This window comes from Gopherus evgoodei, chromosome 3 (assembly GCF_007399415.2).
Source record: "Gopherus evgoodei ecotype Sinaloan lineage chromosome 3, rGopEvg1_v1.p, whole genome shotgun sequence".
Lineage (NCBI taxonomy): Eukaryota > Metazoa > Chordata > Testudines > Testudinidae > Gopherus > Gopherus evgoodei.
Genome location: NC_044324.1, coordinates 218389198 through 218403826, shown reverse-complemented (window position 1 = coordinate 218403826; position 14629 = coordinate 218389198). Strand labels below are relative to the sequence as shown.

Below are 14629 nucleotides of genomic sequence, written 5' to 3'. Positions count from 1 at the left end.
ATACTGTAGATGGAGCAGCTGCCTCTAAAATTTTGGTGGCCAGAGGAAAGCGTCTAGAAGATCTAGACTGACTATGCCTAAAATGTTAAATGTACCAAGGTAGAAACTTTTGTCAATAGAATTTTTTTTAAGGATGAGAGGAATATGATACTCTTCTATTAAAAACTTTTCGGACAGATACTTGTGCTCTGCATCAGTTGCATTGTTAAAGTTCATTATGTTCCCAAGATCACAGCAATCCATATCAAATACCAACAGGCGATAAGGTAGTGTAATTTGTTTATTAAAGTGTTTTCTTAAAAAAAAAAAGTTTTATAAGACTTTCACATGATAAATTTCACATGATAAATTATCAATGACAGTTTTTTTAACACATGAAAAAAGACTGTACTCCCAAAACTGGTGTTAGACAGAGATTGTACAATATATGGTAATGTACACAGATTTATACATTGCTATGGAAACAGGCAGCACATGACACTACATAACGCAAATGAAAATACAAGCTCGCTTTGAGATATCTTCGGAATTAAAGTCAGAATTTGAGGAAAAACCTGATTTATTTTTGGAAATTGATCATGTGCTCTGTTGTCATATGTTCTGTTACAATCTGCATTAAAAAAATCACCCTTCATTCAGTAAACCATGTGAAAACAAACACAGATGCACAGAAAAATGCTGTGAGTCATTTTCACTACTACGAATACATTTTAACTGAAACTGGTAACTTTCCTTTGGTTGTTTTTAGTACAGAATGATGTAGAGTCATAATTTCTTAGTTCTATTTTCCTACTTTTCTTTCTTTTCCAAAGTCTTTTAAGATCGACTCCGACGATAATGTAAACTGTGAATTCTTAAGGCTCCAACATAGCCTTTGTATGACAAACTGTTAAATGCAAAAAGAAATAAGAATATCACTAGAAACATATAGGAAACTTACAGGCTTCTGTCAAATCACATGAAGAAAAATATCTTTGCTTGCAGTTACGTGAAGTCTCCTTCATGAACGTTTTCCCTTTGCTAAGCACACCCCACTTATCGACACCACTCCAGATCAGAGCTCCATTTAAAACCCAGGACAAAAATGCATGGCTGACTACCTAAAATAAGTAATTAATGGAACCCCACAAAAAGGAAAAGCCCACATCTAGAGGAAGATACGCAGGTTTGTATTCATGCAGTGTAACGGTGATACCAAAATTGCTGGGCTATTAACAAGATGCAGCAAAAATTTACTAAGTGCTTCCCCCTCCCCCAATCTTAAAACGAGATGTTGCAAACACGACCAGCCTCTGTTGCTCTGAAGTACAGACTATGTAATAGTAAAGGTCTTGAGAACATGACCTATGAAGGAAGGCTGAAAAAACTGGGTTTGTTTAGTTTGGAAAAGAGAAGACTGAGAGGGGACATGATAGCAGTTTTCAGGTATCTAAAAGGGTGTCATCAGGAGGAGGGAGAAAACTTGTTCACCTTCGCCTCGAATGATAGAACAAGAAGCAATGGGCTTAAACTGCAGCAAGGGAGGTTTAGGTTGGACATTAGGAAAAAGTTCCTAACTGTCAGGGTAGTTAAACATTGGAATAAATTGCCTAGGGAGGTCGTGAAATCTCCATCTCTGGAGATATTTAAGAGTAGGTTAGATAAACGTCTATCAGGGATGGTTTAGACACTATTTGGTCCTGCCATAAGGGTGGGGGACTGGACTTGATGACCTCTCGAGGTCCCTTCCAGTCCTAGAATCTTGAATCTATAAGCTCTTAAAGTACCCACTCTACCTTCTGGCTTGATTTCAGCAATGATATGTCACAGAAACCTAATTTGTTTTGATTGAAGCGAACAGAGACAAATAATTGTCATATCCAGAACAAAACTTCTTCGGTAAACAGCACTTCATTAGAAATCCTGCATTCTCATCTGGCAAACCCCCAGACAAACCTCTGCATGCATACTGCCAGGGGTCAGAGCTCCTTTTGTTTACTAAAGTACATGGTAAGTAGTATCAGAACAAATAAAGTAATGGCAACTGGCCAGTGGAAATGCAAGATTTACTGAATGTGTAATATGCCACTCAAGTACTAAAAACGAAGGGATCATCTAGTTTATCATGAGACGTTTTGAAGAGTGAACTGTAGGCTAGCTGGTGCTGGTAAGCTAGCAGGACGTTAACAGGTAGAGGACATTAACACAGCCGAGGACTGGAGCATGGGACTGCATACTCCAGGATTCGAAGACAAAGAAATGTTTCGACTTAAAGGTTTCTCAAGATCTTCCCGGAACAGACTAAAGCCCTTATAGAGAACTCCTCTTGCAACCTGATTCATTCATTCATTTGTGACCTACCATACTGTGGCCCTATGCACCAGGCTGCATCACAGATATAAGCAGTTTCTAACTAATACCTGATATGTGACCAGATAAATCATAGCCTAGACTTTGAGAGGAGGGCCAGGTCTAACTAAGTCACTCTGGTAATAAATTAAAATGAGTAACAAATAGCCATTCAAGGGAAGAACTGCTTTGCTATTAGTAAAGGAAAAAATGTCAAAGGTGCCTAAGTGATTTAAGCAACTATGTGCTATTGATTTTCCGTGGGAAGCAGGCACCTACATCACTTGGGCAGATCAGCAGACGTGTTCAAAGAAAGGGTGGGAAGCCCTGTCTTAGAGACCTCAAACAGGTCTGAGATTACAAGGTACTAAGCGATGTGGCAATTGAAGACGACTAGATGTCGGACCAAAATGTCTCAATAGCAGCTGCCAGGGTGAATGGAAAGAGCCATTTGTCCAAGTCATCCTCAAAAATATTTAGAAACACTAGGAAGGGAGGGAGTCATAACTGGATGACTCATTTCTAGTCTCTCTTCCACTTTTAGATTGATTCCATACCAACTCTTGGAGACAATGTTTTCTGGAAATAAGTCCTGGTGGCCACTGCTTTCACAGAGATGCCTCGCTATCAGGGAAAGCCAGGAGGGCAACATATCTCAGTGCCTCTCAACGCTGAAGAGGACAAAGAATAGGATTTCCAGACAGGGCACCATAGAGCTTGAGAGTAAGAATTTACTAGACTCCAGCTAGAATCAGATCCAGATTCAGCTAAATCTCTATACACTAGATCTGGATTATGGCACGAATGGTTGTCAGGAGTTAAGAAGTTTCTCCCAAAGGCATTTATTACCACGCTCAGAACTGTGGGGAATGGATCCTAACAACCCTATCAATTGTCAGGATGTGGGGTATTCTCTCAGCCCCAAAGAGTCACAGCTGGTTTTGTTTTTACAAATAATATTTTTACGACTGTTACCACTGTGTGCATTATTTTCACTTATGTATATCATAGGTCAAGACAAAGTTCAGGTCTCTCAGGTCAAACTAACAACAGACCCAGCGGGGCTTGATTTTTATTTACACCAAGGCTACTTTACGCTTCTCTGGCAGAGCAAATGGAAGAAAATTACATTTGTACTCACTTTAATGCCCCCTCTGTGCTGCCATAGTGGTGTAAAATGGCTTGGGCGTAAATGAGACTCAAGCCCAGATGTTTTTAAAGACAAGGGATTTTGAGGAATAAAGCAGCAAAACACATACCAGGAAAGTCTGAGGTGTTGTATCAGGAAAAGGCGGCTGAAAAACTATAATTGATGATGCAGTTAGATTGTGTACACAATGGATATAAATAGGAGGAAGGGCTTTAGCTGGTGGAGAGACAGAGAAAACAAATGATTATTACAATTGGTCCGGTAGGTCTTGATTGATGGAACCTGGAGTGTGACAACCCAACAGCTGATTTGTGAATCCACAGTGACAGACTAAGATAAGGTGGGAGCAAGATTAATCTGGTCAGGGCAGGATATTTCATTCGAGTCACACTAAAGTCAGATCAGGACAAGAGCTGCTGAAAAAAATGTATCTTATTCTGCTTAAAGAGTCAGAATATGGAGCTTGACTTTGTCAGAATCTTTTAAAGGAGACACATTACAAACCCGTCTTCACTAGCTGGTACGGGGTTATGGATATAACTGGTATGCTTTTCGCTGCTAATGGGAAAGCCCTGTAATATTCTGGCTGGCATGCCTTACAGCAAGCAGATAAGAAAAACAGAAGCAGCTTTTAGCAGTTTAATGTCCATTTGAGAAAATAAGCAAGTCACATTTCTTCCTGATATATGTAGAACTGTTGATCACCTGGAAACACTAACTGAACAGGAAGACATTTTCTTATCTTCAAAGGAAATTTTGCACAAGATTGTACATTTTTTTCCATCTCCCAAACAATCAATCCTTCAATCCCACCCTTATTCTTCTATGCTTTAACCCACCCTTCCATGTGTCCAATTTCTTCCACACAAGCTGTCTGAAAATTCTGGCTAAATGAGGGTAAGGAACGTCCCACGCTGGAAAACAAGAGACACATGAAAGCTTCTGTAAACGAAAAAGCCACCAATTAAGATGTTTCCACACCACTATTCCATGTATCTCCACAAGTACAAGAAAATGATCAATAACTGAGGAAAATACCCACAGAACAAAGTTAGTTAAGATTTTAAACATTCCAGACAAAAATAAAAAAAGTCCACAAGAGCACTGACACCACTTGACACCTACATGACAGTCTGAAAGGCAAAAGTACGGAGCTATCCAGTGATGATGATGAACTACTGCAACTGGTCACTGAGAACTGCAGATGGGTCTCTGGTGACATTGTATAAGCAAAAGTCTGCAGCTGATAATTATCATGAACTGAAGAAAGTCCATCTCTGTTGTGAATGAAAAAGAAAAAGAAGACTCGCTATTCTTGTGTGTTCACTTTACACAGAACATGTCCATTTTTTCCACATGCTGCTGCTCCTCGTTTGGGAGGATAACAGATGCCAGTCACCTGGCTTCAAGTTTTCAAATATCAAAAGCATGGTCCTGTCGGAATGTTGCCTTGCAGATCTGTGACGTCTCCTTTCGTTCAGGTTATTTTATTGAATTAAGTGGCATTTTGCGTGAGACCATAAGAGTTTTAAAACCTACAAAAAGCTTAAGAATGACATTTACAACACGTTAATAAAAGAAGATTTAAACCCAAAAGAGTAAGGGACATTTATTCCACTAATCCCAGGCACAAATGAATTTACTACTTACGTTCCCTTTCCAAAGATCTACTTTCAAAGATGTATGACAACTCCTCTATTATTCCACCTATTTTTAAATCAAGATTGGATGTTTTTCTAAAAAATATGCTCTCGTTCAAATAGGAACTAATTCAGGAAAGTCCTAAGGCCTGTGCTGTAAAAGAGGTCAGACAAGATGATCACACTGGTTTTATAACCTATGAATCTACTCTTCTTTTAGGAACAGAAGCATCGACATGTGGCACCAAACTAGTGGTCCATCTATTCCAGTATCCCATCCCTGAGAGTGGTCAATTCCAGGTACTAGTTAATGGCCAGCTTCTTCTTATTTTGTTTGTAATTAAAATATATATATAAAATGCCCTAAAACATGACGGTTTATATCCCTATTTTTAATACCATATAATGCCAAATGGGTGTCCTCATAAACCATATCAATGTCTAATTCTTCTAGACATTCACATAAGTCATACGAATGGCTCATCTGACTACTATTAAGATCTAGGATTCAATGTTATATCATGGCAATGCATATTGCAGGTTTTTTATGAGCTGTATGAAAATATTTCCTTTAATATGTTTTATATGGGTTGTCTTTCCGTTCTTTGAATGCTACTTGTTCTTCTATTATAAGAAAGGATAAGTAGGAGCATTTGATTTACTTTCTCTGTACCATGCATTATTATGCAGACCTCTACCATGTCCTCCTATTCATCTCTTCTAAATTAACAGCCCCAATCTTGACAGTCTCTCTTATTACAGAAGCCTGCCTGTGAACTCCTATTTCTGCCATATCTTTAGGGAAGGCCGTGTAGTTGTAGTTGGACTGTAGTCGGACTCAGGATATTAGAGAGACAAGGTGGGTGAGGTTATATCTTTTGTTGGACCAACTTCCGTGGGTGAGAAAAACAAGCTTTCAAGCCACACAGAGCTCTTCTTCCGGGCTGGGAAAGGAACTCCCAGCATGACCGCAAAATGCAAGGTGGAACAGATTGTTTAGCGTAAGTAGTTAGCACATATTGTAAGGGACCATTCACGCACCTCTGCAGTCACAGGACAAAAAGAGGGGTTAGTGGGTTGCAGATTGTTGGAAGAAGCCACAAATCCAGTGTTTCTGTTCAGTCCATGATTTTTAGTGTCCAGCAGAGTAATGAGCTCCCTGGCTCATCTCTGAAAGTGCTGTCCAGATTTCCTTTGAGGATGAGGGCTGATAGGTCAGATACAGAGCGATCGCTTTGTGAAAGAAGTGGTCACCCGCAGGTGATGGGATGTTTTTGTGTTTTATCATTTTTCTGCGCAAGTTCTTTTGAGAGCATAGTGATATGCTCTGAGGAGAAAGTCTGGGATATACACCTTATCACACACAAAACCACATTCACCGAACACAGACGCTCCACCAGAGAAGTCATTCACATTGTGGAACGAGCCACCCAAATACCCTGAGAGAACCTGCCTCCACACAGAAATAACCCCCCTCTGACTGTATCCCTAATTGTCACCTACAACCTCACACTGGAACCCATATGTGATATCATCAAACAACTACAGCCCATACTCTGTGGGGACACCATCTGGGAAGAAATTTTTCCTAATCCGCCTCTTCTGGCCTTCAAACACCCCCACAACCTCTCTAAGTTCCTCATCAGAAGTAAGTTCCCCACAGACCAGGTCCCCACAACTCAAAACAGCACCAGACCCTGCCAGAACAACAGATGCCAAACCAGCAGACTTCTCTCCTCTGCTACAACGATCAACACACACCAAGATCTGCGGGTCCTACACACACCTATCACAATATGTGGCGTACTTCATCCAGTGCACTAAATGCCCCAACAATGACTATATGGGTGAAACCGGACAATCTCTACACTCGAACAAACTCTCACAGGAAAATGATAAAAAAACAAAAACACCCTATTACCTGCAGGTGAACATAGTTCACAAAATGATCGCTCTATGTACATATTTTTAGTTTGAAATGCAAAACACAACTTTAGAGTTCATTTTAATGTTTTAAGTGTCTGGTTTAAAGAAACAGGGTATATTGTTTGGAAATAAATGCTTAAGAACTTTGCTACTTGAGTTCATAAAACTCAAAGATATCTTGAAACGCTACGTGTATATACATAAATATGTGGATACCTATATTCAGCCTTGGGCTGAATTTTGGAGGGGAAAGTTTCACCTAAACAAGTTTAGCTGTTTCAGAGAATGAGACTAAGAAAAAAGATGATTTGTCCATTAAAAAAAATTATCACCGTTTTGTTGAGACATTCTAGCTTCTCCCTGGCTTTGCAGCAGGGACTTGAAATTTGGTAAGGGATTCTCCACCGTAACTGGGATGTGCCTTTTGCTGTCCCCATGAAAATCCACCCACATCTGGCCAAGTTATAACTTTCTGAAAATCTCAGTTCGCACATGAGCAGTACAGACTTGTTCAAATTTGGCAGCTAAATTCTTTGGAGATCCTACCTACACTGAGTATGTTCCATGCCAGGGCTGGGGTGGCTGAGCAGGATTCTGCCTGCAAATTGCTCCTTCTGGCAGCCTGAAATCACTGCAGTGTCAGGTACCATAACTAAGAATAAGGAGACACACTATCCAGTGCTCCCAATGCATCCCATGCTGGTGGCACAAGCAGCAAGAATCACCCTGAATAGAAGGCAGAGGGTGAGCAGCTGGGAGTGTCCTTACTCTCCTTGTTTCAGCCCGAAGAGGATTCCATAACCCAGGCTAATATAAGGGTAGCTTTAGAAAAGATTGTACCTTTTCCTACGTAGCCAAGAATTTGTCAGAAGTATACCTGACAGTAGTCATAAGTGCAGGCCAAATTCACACTTGGGTCTTGTCTACAGACAACTCCTAGTGGTGCTGCCACCATTTCTGCTGGTAGTATTGGTAGAAGCCTTAGTATGTGCAAGGTCTGGACTGACTTCCAGCATTTTAACCACTAGGGGTGAGATTCCGAGCAGCACCTCTACAAGGCACAGCACAGAACCTGCCACCCAGCTGGAGAGGAGTTGGGAGAAGGCTATGGTGGCTTTAACCAATTTTGCTGTCTCCTAATCCTGGTCTTTTCCAGGGGCTGGAGAGGCAGCTGGCTTCCCTATGGGCTGCATGTTGCGACTCTGCCTTCAACACACCCTTCCTACCACCAACTCCTGGCACTCCTCCTACACCAGGACTTGCAGTGGGGTCCTGAGAAGGCAGCCAGGGTTCTTTATTGTGGGAGTCCTCTACTGGCTGGAACCAGGGCTTTCAGAACTTTTTTCTGCTTGGACCCTTTCGCCCAGCCTAAAGCGGGGAGAATGGGACTGAAGATTTCACTTGGTCATGTTTGGGTTCGGGGTGAGTAGAGGTATTGGAAATGCAACAAACTGTAAACGAGAAAAGAGTGACTGTTCAAGACGCTGAACTTGAAGAGGAGATATACTTTTGAAATCTCTAAATCAAAGACGCCGTCATCTACAAGTTAGCTGTCTACTTTAGGGCCAGGCTGAGGAGACACTTGTTCACAATGAATAAGTACCTTGCCCAACAAATAGCCCCTGAGGCTAGTCACTGCAAACAAGGGTATCACTATTAGGCCTTTAGGCATTTGCAAGGTGATTGGCGGAGTATCCAGCCAAGTGACAAGGATTCATACCTGAGGCCTGCTTTTGAGGATCAAGGTTCCCTTTCAGAAGACACATCTCCCTCTGCTCCACTGCTTGCACTGGGGTCATCCTTATTACGAGGCGCATTTCTTTCTCTACTTGATTCAGAGGGTACCTTGGTTCTGGTCTTCTCTTTCCTTTGCTGCTGTTTTTCAAGCTTTGCCAGCTATTAACAAAAAGAAAGGAAAAGAAATACTTTAAGAAATACGAACAGATTATTAGACAATAGCACCAAAAACTTGCTGAATTTGAACCTCTCTTCTGCAACAACAGTAAAAATATTTTCAATGGTTCCTAACATCAAGAGAAAAGTGAATAATTTATAAGATGTGATCTCAGTGGATCGGAGGTGAATAGAAGAGCGCTCATCCTCATGCTCTTCTTTTGGGAGTGCAGTATCTGCGGAAGATACAGTACCTGGTCATTTGCCAATATGGAAAACTGATTAAAGACCTGGATCAAAAGAGGAGACAGAGTTTAATTACAAAGCCCAGGATCCACAGAGCGATTTGGACATCACAGTGCTGAGCACTACAGCACCCAACTTTTAGGCATCTAGAAAAAACACAGGAATACCAACGCAATCCACGAAGCCTGAGCTGGGTGCCCTATACGATGAATGGGAGATGGGTGCCTTAGAATGCAATCTGCAAAATCCAGTACCCTGGGCAGGGAACCGACGACGACAGGGCGGGTGTGCTAAAAAACCTCACCCTTCTCTCAGAGACAGGCTCCTAAGTCTGGGCTACACAGAGGCACCTATCTCTGCTTAGTGATCCATGAATGGGAACCCACCTGGAGTCAGTCACGCTCATGCTCTCTGGCCCAATGACTATTTAAGTATTTATTCACAGTGAAACTGCCATTGGGCCAGAAAGAGAATGAGGATGACTCTGTAGTCCAGAGGTTAGGGTGGCCTCCTGGGAGACCCAGGGTCCAACCACCTGCTCCAGTCACTTTTTTCTTATCTATCCACAGCGGAACAGCTTCAACAGGAGAGAGTGAGGGGGCCCTGCATCACATTATCCCATAACTCAGTGGTCAGAGCATTCTCCTGAGAGATGGGAGACCCCTGGGAAAATCCTCTCCCCACTTCTGGCAGAGAGGGGGTGGAACTGAACCTAGGTCTTCACATGCTAGGGGGTGCTCTAACCATTGGGTTAAAAGTTAAAAACCACCTCCTCCTAGATTTGAATAGGATATGATCCAGTAGGCTGCCTCTGAGCATGCCTACCAGATCAGACCCCATACCTGGGTTCGGTGGCCGAAAGCCTGTCTTCCCGGGGTTGCAAATCACTCTGGGGCTCGGCAGGAGAAAGGTGTCCGGATGCCTAGCGGGAGGCAGCAGCACGCATGCCCAGAGGCAGAAATTGGGCGCTAAGGAAGTTTTACCCTGAAAACTTAAGCACCAAGTGAGTTTATAAGCCTACAGAATTCGGCAGTTCTGTGAATGGCTGTGGAGCCAAACCCCCCAAACGTAGGTGTTTAAGTCTGAGGTTTAGGTGCCTAAGTCCCTTTGTGGATCTGGGCCAAAGCTCTTGTAGCATTCCAGTGGAAACCCACCAGCTCTATAGCCTTGGGTTTTAGAGGGGCTTCATCATCTTGGCCATTTCTTATTCTGTAATGTTCTGACTAAGGCAGAGCCAGGAACCAATCAGACATATTCCGTGTTCTGAGACCCAGCCTACACGCTAGAGGGGAGTGTTCTGAGACCCAGCCTACAGAGCCATGCTAGAGAGGAATGTTATTTTTATGGAGACAAACATTTGTATGCTCCAAAGCGAGGGAAACAGAACACTCGATTTCAGCCACATCAGAGAGAAATCTCAGCTAACGTTGTAGAGCTAATACTCAGAAGGAAGAAATCATTCCTCAATGCAGAAGCCTTCAACTCAATATGAAAAATCAAATTAAGTTGAATGTCAGTGTCACTTTGGCATTTATCTCCCATTTTTCAGAGATGCAGCCTGCAACACGCTTCAGGTATGTTGCTTATCAATAGCTACTCTACTGACTGAAGAGACTTCATGATTTTAGTTTATCAGTTGATTTGACTTTCTGTAATCTACTGTAATTTATCAAACTGCTTTTTCCAATTTCTTCTGGGTTAATAATGTGTTAGCTGCAAATCATTGTTTCAAGGCCAGCAGAACTTTCAGGGAATGAAATCCACAGAAAACAAACTGAGCTCGTTTGCGTGTTACTGTTCAGTAAGCTGAGATACAGCTTCTTTTCCTGCATGAGCTGGTATAGTATAACACAGGGGTAGGCAACCTATGGCTGATTTTCAATGGCACTCACACTGCCTGGGTCCTGGCCACCGGTCCGGGGGCTCTGCATTTTAATGAAATGTTAAATGAAGCTTCTTAAACATTTTAAAAACCTTATTTACTTTACATACAACAATAGTTTAGTTATATATTATAGACTTTTAGAAACAGACCTTCTAAAAAATGTTAAAATATATTACCGGCACGCAAAACCTTAAATTAGACTGAATAAATGAAGACTCAACACACCACTTCTGAAAGGTTGCCAACCCCTGGTATAACATTTTAATTAATGCCACACAGTATAGTGATAAGTCAAGAGGACAAGTATGTAACCCAATGGATATGTCTCACCTATATGTACAACATTCTAAATCCCATATTATATAACATGCACATTATTTTCCCAACAATACTACAGATAATACAGCAAGTGAATGTTTTAAGTCAGTGGTTCCCAAACTTTAACAACCTGTGAACCACTGTCACTAAAATGTGAAGCCTCCTGAACTCTGTCCTAAAAATGAGTATTTCCAGGGACTTTCTCCCCTATCTCAGCATAAATGAGAAAAGCAGTGATCTTGCAAATATAAAATTTGTTTTTATGACATGCTTATTACACACTATTATTAATTATTATTTATCATTACAGTATTTTTATTACATTATGAAAACGGCAACACCCTTCCAAGATCTCACTTTCATAACTTGTATCACTTTGAATAAGCCTGTTATAAGACAAGGCTCCTATGTTTCATCAAGGAGTATCAGGTGGGAAACAGCATGAAGCTATTTAAGAAGCCAATTCAAAAAGTTCCTCCTACACAAGCATTCAGATCTTGAGCAGTCCAGGCAAACAACATACGTTATAACAAAGCTTAAATTTGTTCTTCATAATAATTTTAAAAACAAGACTAGCTGCCTATTTAATTTAAAAACAGCAAAAAATATCCACCTCCCTTTCCGTTTCTTATGTGTCTTGAAGTTTAAATCTCCTCAGTGTGATAGATACGCTTGCTTTGATCTGCTTAGCTCTTGGAAGTCCAGAGGCTCCGGGGTGCTGGCCCCATGCTACCTACGGACAGCTCTGTCGGCCATTAGAGAATGTTTTCCCAAGAACCCCCTGTAACATTTTGCGAACCCTCATTTAGGAACCACTGTTTTAGGCGATAATGGAAATTGGTACATTTGCATCCAAGGAAATCTCGGATACATTTACATTGCAAAAAAACAAACAAACACAGCAGCAAGTTTCAGAGCCCAGAGTCGGTTGACTTGGGCTTGCAGAGCTCACACTGCAGGGATAAAAATAGCAGTGTAGATGTTTCCACTTGGGCTGAAGCCCAAGTTCTGGGACCCTGCCCTCTCGCTGGGTCTCAGAGCCCAGACAGTTGACTCAGGCTCGCTGCTGTGGGATTTTTTCTGTGGAGTATTTGTACCCCTAGACTAGAATTGTTACTTTAAGAACCGTTGTAATTTTTGGCTGTTCGAGCTCTCGCAAAGCACTGACATGTGGTCCATGCAATTCATTGCGGTAATGGTAAACTCCAAAGACCCAAATCAGAAGCAGAGCCTTGTTGAGCACAGCCTGATGTAAACACGACTGTCCCTACTGCAAGGAGTTTACAATCTAATCTAAGAAGCAATACAACAAGTGTGACAAATTGCACAAGGGAAGGAAAAATTGATGGTGAGGGAACAGAATGGGAACATGCTAGCAGCATGAATAACTCAAACATTCCCAACCAATTTTTAAAAATGTTATATGTATTGAGATATGTACATAAAATAAAATAAACTAAATACCAGCAATCTTCAATCGCTTGGCCCTCAACCTAGTGGTTATCAGTTACATTTATAAATCTAATATTAACCTCCAGCTGCACCAATTCAAAAGTGCCACGAGGAGATGTTAGACAAGACCCACTATGGCTGACAAACCTCTAGGAAGTTACTCATATTATCAGTGTGTTTCCTCATAGAATTACAATTATTTCCTTTACTGAAATACGTTTAATCGCAACAATGACCCACCTATCTTAAATAAAGGTGGCAGAAGGTATAACTGTACCTTCCACAACTTTTAATAGTTTGTGATAATGATGTGATTATCTGAATAAAAAGAAACCCATTATTCTGTAACTGATGTTCTCCTGCTCCTCATATTAGTCAATTGTTTAAAAAAACAACATATGGCACCATGAATCAAACACAGTAAAATTTTCTCTGAGAACACTGCGAATCCACCTAAGAAATCTAAATCTGTACTTTCTGAACTTGGAAAACAGCAGTGTATGCAAATTGTGGAATTTGCATTTTGAAGCAGAGAAGCCACAATGTTTATTCCATATTTTTATATTATATATTTGATGTGCAAATGGACCAGATATGCTCTTAGATAATAGTCTTCAAGTTATGGGATAGATGCATATGAAAACAAAAATACAACCTCAAAAGAAATAGTAAAGACCCATGTATATTTAATGAAATATTTGCAAAGGTCATTTTTATCGGTTGAAACAGTTCATATTTCTAAAAATCAAACAGTCTAGAACAGGGGTCGGCAACCTTTCAGAAGTGATGTGTCGAGTCTTCATTCATTCACTCTAATTTAAGGTTTCGCGTGCCAGTAATACATTTTAACGTTTTTAGAAGGTCTCTTTCTATAAGTCTATAATATATAACTAAACTATTGTTGTATGTAAAGTAAATAAGGTTTTTAAAATGTTTAAGAAGCTTTATTGAAAATTAAATTAAAATGCAGAGCCCCCTGGACCAGTGGCCAGGACTCGGGCAGTGAGAGTGCCACTGAAAATCAGCCCGTGTGCTGCCTTTGGCACCTGCCATAGGTTGCCTACCCCTGGTCTAAACAAAGCAGAATAAGACACTACAGATAGCAAATTAACTAAAGATCCTAAGGCAACTCCAGATCCATCTCAAAGCAGGTCAAGAATCCAGGTGTTAGTATTTAAATAACCCCCTCTCTTATAGGATGTGGTACCTTTAATAGACAAGAAATGGGAACTGAGATAACTGTGGAATTCAGGTTGCAGTGGTCTATATAGCAGTATTTCCCTGCTAAAAATAGAAAAGATGTAACAAATGACTTGAAGAAAAGAAGGTGCCCACCTCTTTAGTTGCTATATTAGCCTACGGCTTGTGTCATACATGGGATGTAGTATCTACTACATAATACTTTATTAAAAGATTAAAGACTAGATCACAAAGAGCTGTGAAGTACATGTATAGAGACAACAATCTAACTATGTACTTACATGCTACCATCACCGTACCATTAATCTGTGGGTCAGAATTCAGATACTTAGGATGTGATCAAATAAGTATTCTTAGTAAAAGGCCTATTTTGACTTTAGCTTTTCATTTCCTTGCTTTTAAGTGCTTGGGTTTGTTAAAATGATGTGATAAGCAAGTACAATGTTGTCACTAGGTTTAAAAAAAGTTAAGGTAGTTCCATTTTTTGGCTTTCGACAGAAGATAATCTGAATTGTAAACATTCTGGTCCAACAAATCATGTCTTGCAAGCTTCCAGTGTATTACTGAACTTTTCACGAAGATTACAATGTC

The 14629-nt window shown here is 40.7% G+C and overlaps 1 protein-coding gene across 2 annotated transcripts in view; it reads right to left on the bottom strand.

The window, feature by feature from the left end:
• Positions 1 to 264: 264 nt before the first annotated feature.
• DTD1 (D-aminoacyl-tRNA deacylase 1) overlaps positions 265 to 14629 on the bottom strand; it is a 96774-nt gene continuing 82409 nt past the window's right edge. For both annotated transcript variants that reach the window (XM_030558106.1, XM_030558107.1), the window contains exons 5-6: positions 8765 to 8940; positions 265 to 886 (exon numbers count right to left, since the gene is read on the bottom strand). In XM_030558106.1, the coding sequence (XP_030413966.1) occupies positions 8785 to 8940 (156 nt within the window). In that variant the 3' untranslated portion in view covers positions 265 to 886; positions 8765 to 8784. The remainder of the gene's footprint in view (positions 887 to 8764; positions 8941 to 14629) is intronic.